Raw genomic sequence first — 13,990 nt, 5'->3', positions numbered from 1 at the left:
CTCGCCAATACAGAAAAACTCCTGGCAAAACTCGACCAAAATGAGAGATTGAAGATATTTCGGGAAAACGCTATCAAATTTTATAAATTGGATTTGTAATGTGCGCATTTTCATACATTTGGCTTCATTGATAAAGAAACAAAATGCAATGACTTTCATTTGACCTGTTTAACCTCGTTTTTGACCGGGATGCAACGATTTTGTATTGCAAGTATTATTTCGTGCCATATGCAACGTCCTCCACCTGCGACTTATCCTAATGCTTACAACTACCACCATGAACCTTCATTATTGATTAAATATGGGGAGTCTAGGGCCAGTTATATGGGAGTTGTGAATATTGTCCCCAGGTCACAAAGTCCCCCAACTGTGACTTATCCTAATGCCTAAAACGATGGCTGTGTACCCTCATCAGAGGTAAGATATGGGGAAAGCAGGGAACCTAGGGCTCCATTTCCAAACCCGTCCCCTGGGTAGCAGAATAGGGGTAATTATCAATATTGTCCACAAGACTCAGGGTACCCATATGCTTATTTCCAAGGGTATTCTTTTCCACCCGCGCATGATGTCTTGGTTCGTTATCCTCTATCTTACAATCAATATAGGGGGTATACCTACCCAATAGTCCCTCCATCCAGAGTAGGGCCCTCACCAACTGGGGTTTCTGGCGAGGGACATGGGTATCCATTTTTGCAACCTGACCGAGGTTATGCACCTTTGCCACTTAAACAATTTAATGCGCCCTACCCAGCTTAAATGGTAATTCGAGTGTATCCGTTAACTTTACTGGAGACCGCTCAAAAGTGTGCAGAACATTTGTGCCTGATATGATTAATGTATCAAATCAAGGGGCTCCATCGGTTGGGTTAAATTTGGAAGATTCTATGTGCACTCGCCAGGGTACGCAGGAGTGGGTTGGATTTAATCTGGTCTGGAATGATGATGCCATTGAGCAGGAAGCATGCAGTCTTGGGAGAGAAGGAGACAAAGGGCCAAAGTCAGAGAAGTCTGTTTATATGGCGCGAATGCCTTCAGGGGTAGAATTTTACGGTACTTCTAACTGGGAGTATTTGAATCAAAGTTTATGTGATTCAAAAGAGCTAGTGAGTTTTCATATGGTCATGCTTTGGACCAGTTGTGCAAGACTAGGGGAAGGGGGAAAGGCGGCAAAAGTCCATGCCATTGTCAATAAAACTAGCCAACATATGTACTTTATGGAGATTCTTGATTGTCTAAGGGAACGGTATGGGGGTTCACTTTCCCAGAGACAGCTACTCTTGAATTTCAACATGCAGTTCAAGAAGAGGGGGAATCTGTTGTATAATTGAGTAGATGGGGTCCTTAAAAAGGGTCTCGGGCTTATGAGAGTCAATCGGTCGATTTCCTTGAAAAAGAGGCAACCACCAAAATTTGTAGGGGGATACTAGATAGTGGTGTCAGTCAGTGGTCCCGAACAGCAAGGGCCACAGTTGATGTCGTAAAGTTGTATCAACATACTGTTAAGTCTAACGAGCCTTGGAAACGGGTGGGCTTAGTGTCCCCAGTCCCCTCATATAACTAAATATGATGCCGCCTCTGTAGCTAGGGTGGTATCCACGTCTGAGGACAAAGATCATCCTCAATCCACGAGTCCTATAGAAAATAGACAAGGGCAGGGTAAAGCGAGGAGCCTGGATCGTTTGTGGAATCTGCTATCAAAATTTCTGAAAAGGGCAGGGAACCATGCTCCGTACATTTGTATGCCAGACGAAAGGGTAGCGCGTTCAGGGTTCTGTAGCCGGAGTCCTTCTCCCGGGGGAGGATTGGGTGTTTAGCATGTGGTGATACCTCCCACTTTAAACGGGAATGCAAGAATAAGGTACAAGAATAAAGCTGTAACCTTTGCAGAGCCTTACAAGTCCCTGGACAGAAGCTCTGAGAGTTTTCAAATTGTGTGCCTGGTCACGTAAGTCAATCCTGGGTGCGAATGCCATTCAAGGCAGGTCCGTCCCAATGAAGTTGGTGAGTCCCGATTAGATAAACGATGTGAAGGGTAAGGTATATTTGATCCTTCCAGAAAATGATACCGCCTTTCCATTTACTGAGTCCCGAGTAGACAGGTTTTAGGCATCATATCCAGAAAATGAAAGGGTCTGTGAATTGGTGGGTCACCCGGCAAGTATTGATACTATTTCAGTGGGGACTAATCCAATCGTTCTAAAGGGCAGTATGACAAACTTTAGCCTAATTGATGTTAGTGTGAATCGGTTTGAAGTTTCTGTCATAGTAGATACAGCGGCAGAAGTTACCATTATTTCTGACCATCTGTACAGTAGGATAAAAAACGTCCCCCTATACTCCAAAATGCGCGTCTTATGAATGTATTGCCGGATTCTTCAATAGTTATGTAGTTGATCACCTGATGTTTTGTATTTGGGGCATTGAAACTGTTTACTTGGCCCCAATTGAAGCTGAAATGCTACTAGGAGCAGATTTGCTGCATAGGGAACAAGCAATTGTTAATCTCCGCATGTGCGTATTGGAGTTTGTGGGGTGGGAGGTCCCAATCCCGGGTATGTCAAGTAACCGTGGCAAAACGGGTTTTGGTGCCACCGAACGGGCCGACCAAGTAGGACCATTCCAGTGTGGGAAGGCAATATCAGGGTCTTACTTGGTAGAGGCACGAGAGGGTCTTGCAGAATCAGCACTTGTGGAGGGCAGGAACCATTGGAGCCCGCTAATGGGACCAGGTTCGACTGGGTTACTCCCTCGGAAAGGGGTTGTGCTCAAATAGGGGGAATAGTTAAAATATCCCAAGGGACACCTTTGCACGAGATGAGTTAAACTTTTGGGATTTTCAGGGCATTTACCATACAATTGACACAGGCTTAGCACATCATATTAAGAAAAGTATGAGGCTTACTCCTACTAAATTGGAGAGGGGGAAAGGGCCGTTGGTTTAGTGATGTGGTTGAAGTGGCACCTGTTGACGGTGTTGGAGTTAGGAGGTCAGGGTCTTTGGCTAGGAAACCGGCCACATAACAAGCTTTGAGTTGCTTGCAGAGTTGCTCTAACTGTGAAGTCATCTTCTCCAGGATGGGCGGGACTGTCAAAACTAAGCTACTATCGTTGAATGACGTAGTTGAATTTCATTTCGTAACTTTGTTGGTTGGAAAAGTCCTGATGGCTTGTGTTGAGGAGCTGGTAAAAGCTCCCAGTAGTTGCTGTCCTGGGGCCGTATTCAATATACATCTTAGATCTGTCCTTACAATATGATAAAATCCTTATTTCTTAATCTTACGGAAGGTTAGAGTCGATCTTATTTATTAGTTATATTTAAAACTAATCTTGTTCTAAATCTTCCGAAAGGATAACCTCAAATCTAAGATCGAATCTAAGAAATCGTTGTCAAGCACAGGCAAGTGCGTGCCGGAATTTCTTTCTATTAATAGCTCCGGAAGTGACGAAAGGTTTCCCCGGTATGTTTAAAATAGCACGCGCGAACCTTATCGAAGACTGCAGACGATCGAAATGGCCGCTCCGATCGCTTTTTCGGAAAAGAAGGATCGTAATCCTAATTTTACACCAGCCGATTGCATTCTGCTGTGCGAGGTTATGGGTGGACGGTCTAGTGTTGACAAGAAACTAACCAACTACGTTGTATATAAGGCTAAATCTGTTCCTTGTAAGTATTTTTTTAGGTTTGAAACATTTGTTTACATTCTGTTTGACTTAAAACGGTACTCCGCATTTTGTTAAACATTTTACATTTTTAACATTAGACATGTTGTGTTGTACTAAGGGACGTGTTATTGTGTATTTTTGGTCACTAAACATGGTTTGTTTACATCCCCACATTGGGAATTCGGGGAGGGGATACCCATCTGTTTTCGTATACAGTACATGTATATTTTTTATAAGTTATTATATTGAGAATGCTATTTTCTTGACAGTCCACAAGGGCACACGTTAAACTTTATGTGTATAAGTGATGAACATTTTATCAATAAATATAAACTATCCTCAAGAATACTTTTATCTACCCACATGTCCTTTTATATTGTTTTGTAATATCAGGCGATTTGTATTTATTCAATGTTAATTATGTAACTATTTAAATGCATCATTAAAATTTGCAGGGATAACATCAACAGTGAAAAAAGAGCTTTGGCAACACATAAAAGATGATTTTAATGCACAGTCGCATTACCCACGGTCATCTGCAGACCTGTCAAAGAAGTGGGATAACTTGGCCCAAACACACCGGGCCAAGTACAGTGACTACATAAGAGATGCCACCAAGACAGGTTATTACATAATGATAATATTATCGCATACCATAAAATGAGTTTCATAAACATTTTCAAATTATGTCTTCATTTCTGTCTTAAAATCTCAAAAACCTGCTTTCTTTCCTGTGTGTTCCATACCAATATTAAATGTTTTGATCAATCTGAGGGTAAACATTAAATCATAATATTAAGTCAAAAATATATATCTCATAATATTATTAAATCAAGACAATGTGATATTGGTGATTGTATTCATTAAGAACATAGTGTTGTGTTTTTGAACCTTTTACAAATAAATGTCTTAACAGGAGCAGCAGGTGGACGAAAGAACCCACTGAACCTTGTGACCGAGGCTGTAATGGATGTTGTTGGTCTTCAGACCGTTAACATTCATGGCATAATGCCAGCTGCGACAGGGTTCGACACTACATGGATGCAGTGTACAAGGTTGTTATCATGTTATATATTATTAGTACATGTTTTATTAGTATAACAAAAACAAATTAGCTATTCTCTGTATTCCATGCCATGTATGTAAAATTGAAGTTATTATAGTGATTTTATCAATGCCTATTTTCCATATTATATATCTGAATGAAAAAAAAATTGTTTTAACTTAACAACATATATTTTAATGTGATATGCTTATATATCAAAAAGTGCTGACTGAATAAATGTACTAAAACACAATGTGTGGCACTGCAATTCACCAAACATTGTCAGAAAATTGAAAAATTCTGCCAAGAAAGATTGAATAGTTAAAAGAAGTAATATCTTTATTATATGGCATTATATTTCAGTGTTGGGTCATCACCATCCAGTGTAAGCGTACTAACAAGTCAACCAACATCTGCTTTCCATATAAATCCGTAAGAATTACAACAGAAAACATTTCATTTTTGTTATACAATTACTACCGAGAAGCTCAGCCCAAAAATCGTTATATAATCAATCCGTTCCTGATAGTTTCACCATTTCACAGAAATGACAGGAAACAACACGCATTTAGTTTCATTTTTACCAAAACATGTGGCAAAAGAACATCAAAATTATCTATAAAAAAACTTGAAACATTGTAATTAGTGGTGATATGTAAACACTTGGGTTTGAAACACTTGCATGCAATTTAATGAAGTACAAGTTTCATGTAAAAATGCATATACATGCTACATTTCAGACTGCCCCAAATAACAGATGTGAGCGAAGATGCTGTTACTCCACATAGTTCTGAAGCACAGACGTTTCCAGAATTCCAGCCAGTCTTAAATGTGGACACTATCTTTTCTTCAAATGACATTTCATGCTCCAATCAATGTTCACACTGTAAACTATGCTTGGAAGTGATCAACCTGAAAAAAAGAAAGTTGGAGTTAGAGGTGGCACTGCTGGAAAATAAATTAAAGACAAATTAAACTTTTTAGATATTGACATGCATTATTTGTGTACCAGTATTTTTTTCAACTATTTAAGCACAATATTTTACTCATATCTGCAGAAGTATTACCTTGTTAATGTGACATTTTCAAGTTGATAATTACTAGGCATACTTTATAGTGTATTGTTCTACCATCATATGTGTTGTATTCAATTTTATTTAACATCTTTTATGTATATGAGTCATAACTATACTTACTAATTTTAAATGACATTCTCTACATTAATCAAAACTGTACAAATCAAACTCTTGCATGATATCCAATGTTTAAATTAATTATGGATAAGAAAGTATTTCAAATGTAACTGTCTGTAGTGATGAAATGACTCATTCAGAGATTTTGGTTGCAAATAGTTGTTGTATTGCCATTGGTAAAACTTATTCATTTAACATAACTTTCATGAACAAATAACAAAATAAAGTTTGTGAAACATTTGAAGGTACAAGCACAGAAAAAAATGTAAAACTGTCAATGTTATATTTGCTTCTGCTTTTTTGGTGCCATTGAATATGTGTAACTGTTTCAAATGCCTAATGGTAACATAGACTTAAACACATGACAGTATTGGTTTAACAAAATATGCCCGAGTCCCTCTAACAACTTGAATGGGGTTTAACAACATACGGAAATATGTAGCAGCAAAATAATCCCTGTATCGCAAACCGGGCATTTGGTCTTGTGGCCTTGGATCACCATTGTTGTTATTTCCATTGTCATCATCTTGGTTGTCAGCAAATGGAATCCCTCTTGCTTTACACAGGTTGTGCAACACAGCACAAGCGATGACTACTCTATGATAAAAATGATTAAATATTTAAAACATAAGAAAACATTTTATATGTATAATTTGAATTTGCATCTGACAGATTTAACCTTTAACACCATTCAGTTACTTCCCCCTGCTTTTTTCATGAACAAGCATCAAAATAAGACAGTCATATAAAATATATATAATATATAAATCAAGTCTATGTCTATTATGAAATATTTTCAATTCCAAAAGCTTCTATTTATTACTGAATATTGGTGGTTTAATTGTAGTAAGATTTCCTTTTTACAGATGATGTCATAGGATAATATATGATGTAATAACAACCATTTCCTTTGCATTGCATCACCCATATCTAAATGCTTTTCAACAAGATACATTTTCCATATATACATCATGTACATGAGACTTTATTGTGCACTTACTATAACTCAACTTTATAAAGATGATGTTTTAAGGAATCAAACCCCTACTTGGCCGATCACTCAAAACCTTGTTTAAATCAACAACATGATTAACGACATTGTTGTTAATCTTTAAACATGAACTGTTTGATAATGTGATAAAATATTCAAGTAATAAAAGATCTACATATCATAACTGTTTCCACTAATCTTTCAGAGTGGTAACAATTTGAATGTTAACAGCCATGTTGTTAATCATGTCAACTTAAACTAAGTTCTGACAGATTGGCACAATATGTCAGTGTTTGATGCCTGATGACCCCTATCATTGTGGTGTCAATGTTCAATAGCTTTGCCCATTATGTATTTGTTTTGTAATTTTTTAAAGTTGTTTGCTGGTTTCCATTTCTCTGGTGTGTTTGGTGGTCGTTTGATGTTATTTATAAAATTCAGTTGTTCATTTTACATATTTGTAACCAGTAAGATGCCAATATCAAAAAAACTATACTTAAATAAAGTCCGGTATAAACTCAATTAACTTTTAGCTTTAGATATACAAATCTAACAAAGTGTTTTTCATTTGTGATGGTTCAGATACCTTAATATACATTTCATGTAGAGAATATAATCGTCAAACAGTTGTTTGAATCATAAGGGTGCTTCTTACTTGCAGGCTTTTTCTGGTGAAAGGGCAATCTCTGTATGGAGCACACCAAATCTCCTCTTCAGCTGTCCAATGGCTTTCTCTACCCTGGATCTTGTTGTTTTGTGGCTTCTGCAATGCATTTAAAAGTTTAATGGAACTTTTGTTATGTTAATAAGGAATGTCAGTATTAAGTAATGAATAAATTATAGAAATTGTTAATATTAACTATCTACAAAGAAATTTGTTGACAGAACATGTTTTATCAATGTCTGATATTCCCTTTCAACATGAAAACAGTTTAATCATTTTATACATTTTTACATGTACATTTTAAGCTTTCATTCTGTGATGATATGGGACTTATAGTATAGTGATATTTAGAGCCAGTGATTGTTACTAATTTTGATTATCACTTCAAAGAACTGTGATTGTTTAAATGTTGATATTTAATTATACTGTGATCATATTATACAACTGTTTGCCAAACTTATCTTTTAGCAAAATTAAAAAGTAAATCACTAAATGTTAATATGTAAAATAAATACAATTAAGCCATTACTGCATACCTGTTGTAAGCTTCTTGTGCTAAACCTTGGGGGTTCAGATATGGTGTAAGCAGCCATCGCGTACTAGGATAGCCGCTATCACCCAGTAGATGGAACTGTTCATGGCCTCCAAACCCATTATCTAAGAGCTGGGATAGGCCACTTTCTCGCAAAATTCTGGCACCGTGAACAGATCCCGGCCAGCGGGCTACAATGTCGATGATTTTGTCTTCACCATCCACAACCACCTGCACGTTTACGCTATGAAACTGTTTCCTGTTTACATACATATATTCGTCTTCTGACGGTGCCCTAATTCTTATGTGGGTGCCATCTATGAGGCCCATCACTTTTGGGAAGTTTGCAATTCCCTCAAAAATTGTCGCGTTCCTCCTCAGATCAGCTGCATCTGTGGGGAAGGAAATGAACTGTTGTACCAGCCTTGGATCTGATAAGACATTCAGCATTTCTCCAAGTACTCTTGAAATAGTCGGTTGACTGACACCATGAATGTCGCAGTCATTCAGTTGGATTGGACCAGTCGCGAGATACCTTAAGGTTATAAGTAGTTTGTGCCTTGCAGAGATGGCATGGTTTCGATACGCTTTTGGCGTTATTTGTCTTGATAATATGTTTTCCACATAATCGATCCCATCACGATCAAGACGGTATCGATCAATGATTTCAATGTTTGTCAAATCATCCAGATTAGGTCTTCTCTCCATCTGTCAATTCAAGGGAAGAGAGTGATAAATGATTTTAGGACATGACTCATTGTATTATAGTATTACCAAACTGTATCACTTATGATTACTAGTATAATATTTTAAATTTAGTAATACTACATTCAGTATGTCCATTCCAGTACATCATTTTATGAAAGTTCATGATGTAATAAGGTTACAGAAAGAATCATGTACGTGGTATAAAATGAAGCTCAAATGAACTTGTAAATTTAAATGTAAAGAGAAGAACTGTAGACTTACTGGTATCGACAAAACAATCACAATGACACGAATCATTGCCTCCACAGACAATTTACCACTCACACCATATCTGTTTCCCACATATACACAAAAAAAGACTTAACAATCTATAAGAAGCTGCCTGTATGTCTAATACAATTACAGCTACATGAATCCTGTTCACAACAAACCTTTTTCTTAGTTTACAGATATTTAACATTCATAAAATACAAGACACAGATGTCACAGACTGCCATTCACGCTTATCAGTTGAAACCAGTATCCACTTTGCCTTTCAACAAAATATACCAATTTATTGCTTAACAATGGGCAATAACTCTCTGAATGACAAGAACGGAGTTATGGGCCCTGCAAACTGTATTCCATCTCAATAACATTTTCTGCACTTCTCATCACTATTTGTATAATAACAATGAAGTCAATTTTCTGTTATGCTCCAGACAAGAATTGAGAACATTAATAAACAAACGGCTACAACTCCTAAAATAATGCAGCCAGAGTAGTGGTAATGTGCCATGCATTTCGTCACAACAAGATATACTATGATGTTTGCGGTCAATATTTCAAAGCCTTTTTCAAGATATTCTAAAGACCTGAATTCGGTAAAAAATAAAAAAAAGGCGATTACTCCAATAAATACTACAACCACATTTATGGTTTTTGTCCATGGCACTTATGCCAATTGACATATTTAAAGTTTGAAGTTAATAAAAACATTTTTCCCTTTTGCCAGCGAAATCAAGGAAATAATTATATGAACAATGATCCTTTCCAGTCTATCCCATATGGCAGACTGATTTGGGTTTTGAACCAAATACATTGTCCTTTCAAAATAAACATTTATTTGTTTGCAAAGTTTGACCAATTGTCCATTGACTTGTACGTGAAATGCTGCCTCATTTTAGTTATATGTATATAGAATAGAAAAAACTTGCTTCTTGGCAAATTATATTATGTTTTTTATTTCAGCAATTTTCAACAGTTGATAAGAATTAATAATATTATACGTTCCAAAAAAATGATGAAACATTTGTACAAGAAATAATAAGCAAGTCAACAGATATGAAAATATTTGACTCAATGTTTCATCAAGGTCATGTATTTTCTGTCATTGTTCAAAGTTAATTATAAGTAGTATTCCATTGGCAAGTTCAATTCAGCAGGTTAAACAGGACTGGCTGAGAGGTAGAGTTCTCTGACTCATCTAGGCGGAACTGAGAAGGTATATGCTGGCACTTGGTAAAATCTATAAGGAAGCTCCATGACGTTCCAGTGCAAGTCTTATACCATGACCATGTCCTTCTCCTTGCTTTTTGTAACTAATCAGTAGTGGTTCTAGTAACGAGTTGTATCTGAAATAACACACATAAATTTAAATACAGAAAGAAAAATAGTTGTGACCTAAATGCAATTTTTTCAATTAAAACTATGACATTATTTGCACAATAAAAAATAACAAAAAGGTTTAAAGCTGCACTCTCACAGATTGAATTTTTTGGCAAGTTTTTTTTTGTCTTGGAACAAACCAATTTTTGCGAAAATCCATGGAAATCTGTTAAAGATTGCTGACAAAATATTAGATCGCAGATTTATATATTGTAGTTGATCAAAATGATGTTTAATATGCATTTTCTTAAATTGTTAGTAACAGTATAAGCCATAAAACATTAATTTTTGAAATGAAATATAAAAATCTATGATCTGATTTTTTGCCTGCAATCTTATATCATTGATTTGCAGGTATTAACACAAAAATTGCTCTTTCCAAGACAAGAAATTAAAAAGTTATAAAAATGGTAAATCTGTGAGAGTACAGCTTTAATATGTCCATACATGTATACATTACAATAAAGTGAAAGATATTTTCCATATGCTATGTATATGGTGTTGTTTTTTTAAACTTATTATTGGATATTGTCGAAATTTGATGATATTAATCATTTAAGAATGTGGTTAACACTGAGACTTTACCAGCAGTTGGCTTGACTGACAGTCAAAGTATCCACAATCCCCCTGCTGGTTTGGGGGGGGGGGTAAAACTGACTGTTGCATAAGTGACAAGAGTACTTTGAAGATGGTCACTTTTAAATCTTGTTTACTGTACTTTGAAGATGGTCACTTTTCAATCTTGTTAACTAACAATAACACAATAATTATATAAATCTGCCTGTCTGATTATCCAACTATTAACTGCCTTCACAGACTTGCTTGACTTTTTTTGTTTGTGCTGGAACAATGTAAAACTGTTCAAAAAGTTGTCTTAACACACACTACTGACTTTTTATTGAAAGTAGTTCAAGACTTTGAAATATCAAATAATCATATAATTATATTGAAAATCACCATTTCAAAAATTGTCATTTACTCAAGTTACAGTCAGCGACTGAACAAACGTTTTACATAACTACTACACATAAAACTAAGTTTTAAAACATACCTTTATGAATATAAATCTTCTTCATTAGAACTCCTGTAAGGATCCGTGTTAAACTTGTGTGACCGCACTGTTTTGAGTTTTCTGCTTACACTCCAAAGTGTGTGCAAATATTTACACAATGTTTACACAATATCATTGAACTTCCACTCCATAATGTAGCATGATTTATGTTGTTGAATTCGTGGAAAATACTTTATCTACAAATTATTCTTCCATGTATGTCATATATTTCAAAATATTAAGCTTCATCTTCACGAACTGTCAAATTTCACACATCAACTCGATTTCACTGGTTTGTATGTTGATTTGGATATAAACAATGAGATATTTCTTTAGATAACACGTTGTTACATCATATCTTTAACACCACAAACATATCATAGTCCCTGGTAAGATGCCATTTCAATAAAGTTTACAAAAGTCCTCGCATGTTCCTTTCCAAACTCCGCGCAGTTTTGGATGAAAATCTTGTGGTGGCAGTGATTACTGTACTGCAAGGGAAGTAACACTGCGCGGAGTTTGGTTCCTTTCCATTCGGAACTCCTCGGCCATTTTTTCAAAAACAACCTCGGATGTATGCCGGTACATCTGTTGAAGTAGTCCGTATTTTTTTGAATAAAAGCATTAATTAAATGTAGTGTTTAAGAGTTGTATTCATTGCTCTCAGTTTAAATTGATTGCCAGTGAAGTGTATTATTGCAAACATAATTACGATTCCCAAGAGTTAAGTCATAATTTTTAACTACTAAATAAGATTACTACGCGATCTATTTGCAGCGGACTTAAACGTACCACTTTTTAAGTATGTAAACCGTCCATATACATCCGAGGTTGTTTTTGAAAAAATGGCCGAGGAGTTCCGAATGGTTCCTTTCTAGACGCCATTTTGTTTTGGTAGTGCAACTCACCCAAACTCCGCGCAGTGTTACTTCCCTTGCAGTACAGTAATCACTGCCACCACAAGATTTTCATCCAAAATTGGATGAAAATTTTTAATGGCATTTTTTTTAATCATATATATTTATTCTTATATCCTTTCTTAAATAATTACTTTACGCCAGTTGATAGGCATAATATGTTTTATAAAAAAATAACAATTAAAAAAAACATTCGGAAATGTTCGGTCTTTTTTCAAATTGAAAGTAGGATTTACAAATTACAATATCAACATGGATGTGTTGTTAGCTATTCAGACATGTATTGAACGTTTTGCATTTTTTCCTTTTATGGAATAAAATCGTTTATTTTCTAAACAAATGAAACATGTTGCTGGAATTTCTTTTAAAGGTGTTCCGTCCATTTTGTAAATTGCAATCACGTGCCGTTTCTATCATCACGTGATATTTGTGAAGGCAGTGATTACTGTACTGCAAGGGAAGTAACACTGCGCGGAGTTTGCAACTCACCGAATGTGAGAAATCAATAAACGAGAGCGGTAAACGGAAAAACTGAATTAAGAAGAAATACAATGAAATTCGGATACTTACTTTATAAAAGACTTCAAAATAAGAATATTCAGCGTCAGTTTTCGTATGTGTTTGTGTGTTTTTATCTGTTTTTATCGCAATCTAACTTTTAAGACTTAGAGTAAGGCTACCAAGGTGCTTCCTTATATTTTAAGAGTGATCTTAAAAGAAATCTTACTATAATATCAATATTGAATAACACTAATCTTCGATCTAAGATCTAAGAACAATCTAATTAGAAAAATCTAGTTTTTTAAGAAAAAAAATAGATTTAAGTTTGATTTTAATTTTAAGATGTATATTGAATACGGCCCCTGGGCTCTGCTGCACTCTGCAGTCCTGTGAACTGGTGGGGCTCTATCAATCCGGCTATCGAGAGGGGGTGCTTGCTCTTGTGTTGGTGAATTGGTTGCCATAGTCCTGGGTTTTTTTCTCAAATGCTCTTTAATTCTCGATAGTAATCAGTGGTGGCCGTTCCAGGAGTGCGTGGTTCAAAGACCCTAATAGCAGAGTCAAGTGTAGTTTCCCATTTCGGATGGAAGCATCCTTCGATCGGAGTCTGACATGCAGACTTAAGAGAGTATCTCTTGATGGCCTTATTCTTTTGGATATGGAGTTGATGCTCTTCATTTTCTTTCTCGCCAGGGAGGGATTGTTTACCCAGAGGACTTGGCGTCAGAGGTAGGGTTATGGTAAAATTTAGGGGGGACCTGTGAATTGGTTAACACAGAGGTGAATAACTTCACCCACACGCTTAACATGTAGTTTCCGGTTACTCTCCCCTTGTCTCTCGACCTACTTTATAAGACATCACACGGATGTTGGACGGGTAGTTTTTTTCTTGATCTAGTTGTTGAGATAACACCAAGATGTTTAAAGGGTAGTTTCTGCATTTTTTCACTTATCTGCCTTGTTTAGGATATAGCCCTTTTTTATTTATCATGGTCAAGTATAGTCTTAAAGTAATAATTTGGATCTTTTTCACTTGTCTTAATTTTGTTGCATTATGGGGATGTCTTGGAAGTTGCCC

The 13,990-nt window shown here is 36.0% G+C and overlaps 1 protein-coding gene across 2 annotated transcripts; it reads right to left on the bottom strand.

The window, feature by feature from the left end:
- Positions 1-5,478: 5,478 nt before the first annotated feature.
- LOC128227663 (putative nuclease HARBI1) lies at positions 5,479-12,301 on the bottom strand. 2 transcript variants are annotated; one of them, XM_052938404.1, is made up of 6 exons: positions 11,495-12,301; positions 8,623-8,796; positions 8,093-8,430; positions 7,548-7,655; positions 6,332-6,498; positions 5,479-5,620 (listed from the first exon to the last, which is right to left on the bottom strand). In XM_052938404.1, the coding sequence occupies exons 2-6, from the start codon at positions 8,794-8,796 to the stop codon at positions 5,616-5,618; spliced, it is 792 nt and encodes a 263-aa protein (XP_052794364.1). In that variant the 5' UTR covers positions 11,495-12,301; the 3' UTR covers positions 5,479-5,615. The 2 variants fall into 2 exon arrangements, 1 of the variants encoding a protein (XP_052794364.1); XR_008259842.1 differs by lacking the exons at positions 5,479-5,620; positions 6,332-6,498; positions 7,548-7,655; positions 8,093-8,430; positions 8,623-8,796 and adding an exon at positions 10,021-10,409.
- Between the last annotated feature and the right edge of the window lie 1,689 nt (positions 12,302-13,990).

The sequence above is a fragment of the Mya arenaria genome, chromosome 3 (genome assembly GCF_026914265.1).
Source record: "Mya arenaria isolate MELC-2E11 chromosome 3, ASM2691426v1".
NCBI lineage: Eukaryota > Metazoa > Mollusca > Bivalvia > Myida > Myidae > Mya > Mya arenaria.
This window is presented reverse-complemented; position numbering and strand designations above follow the sequence as displayed.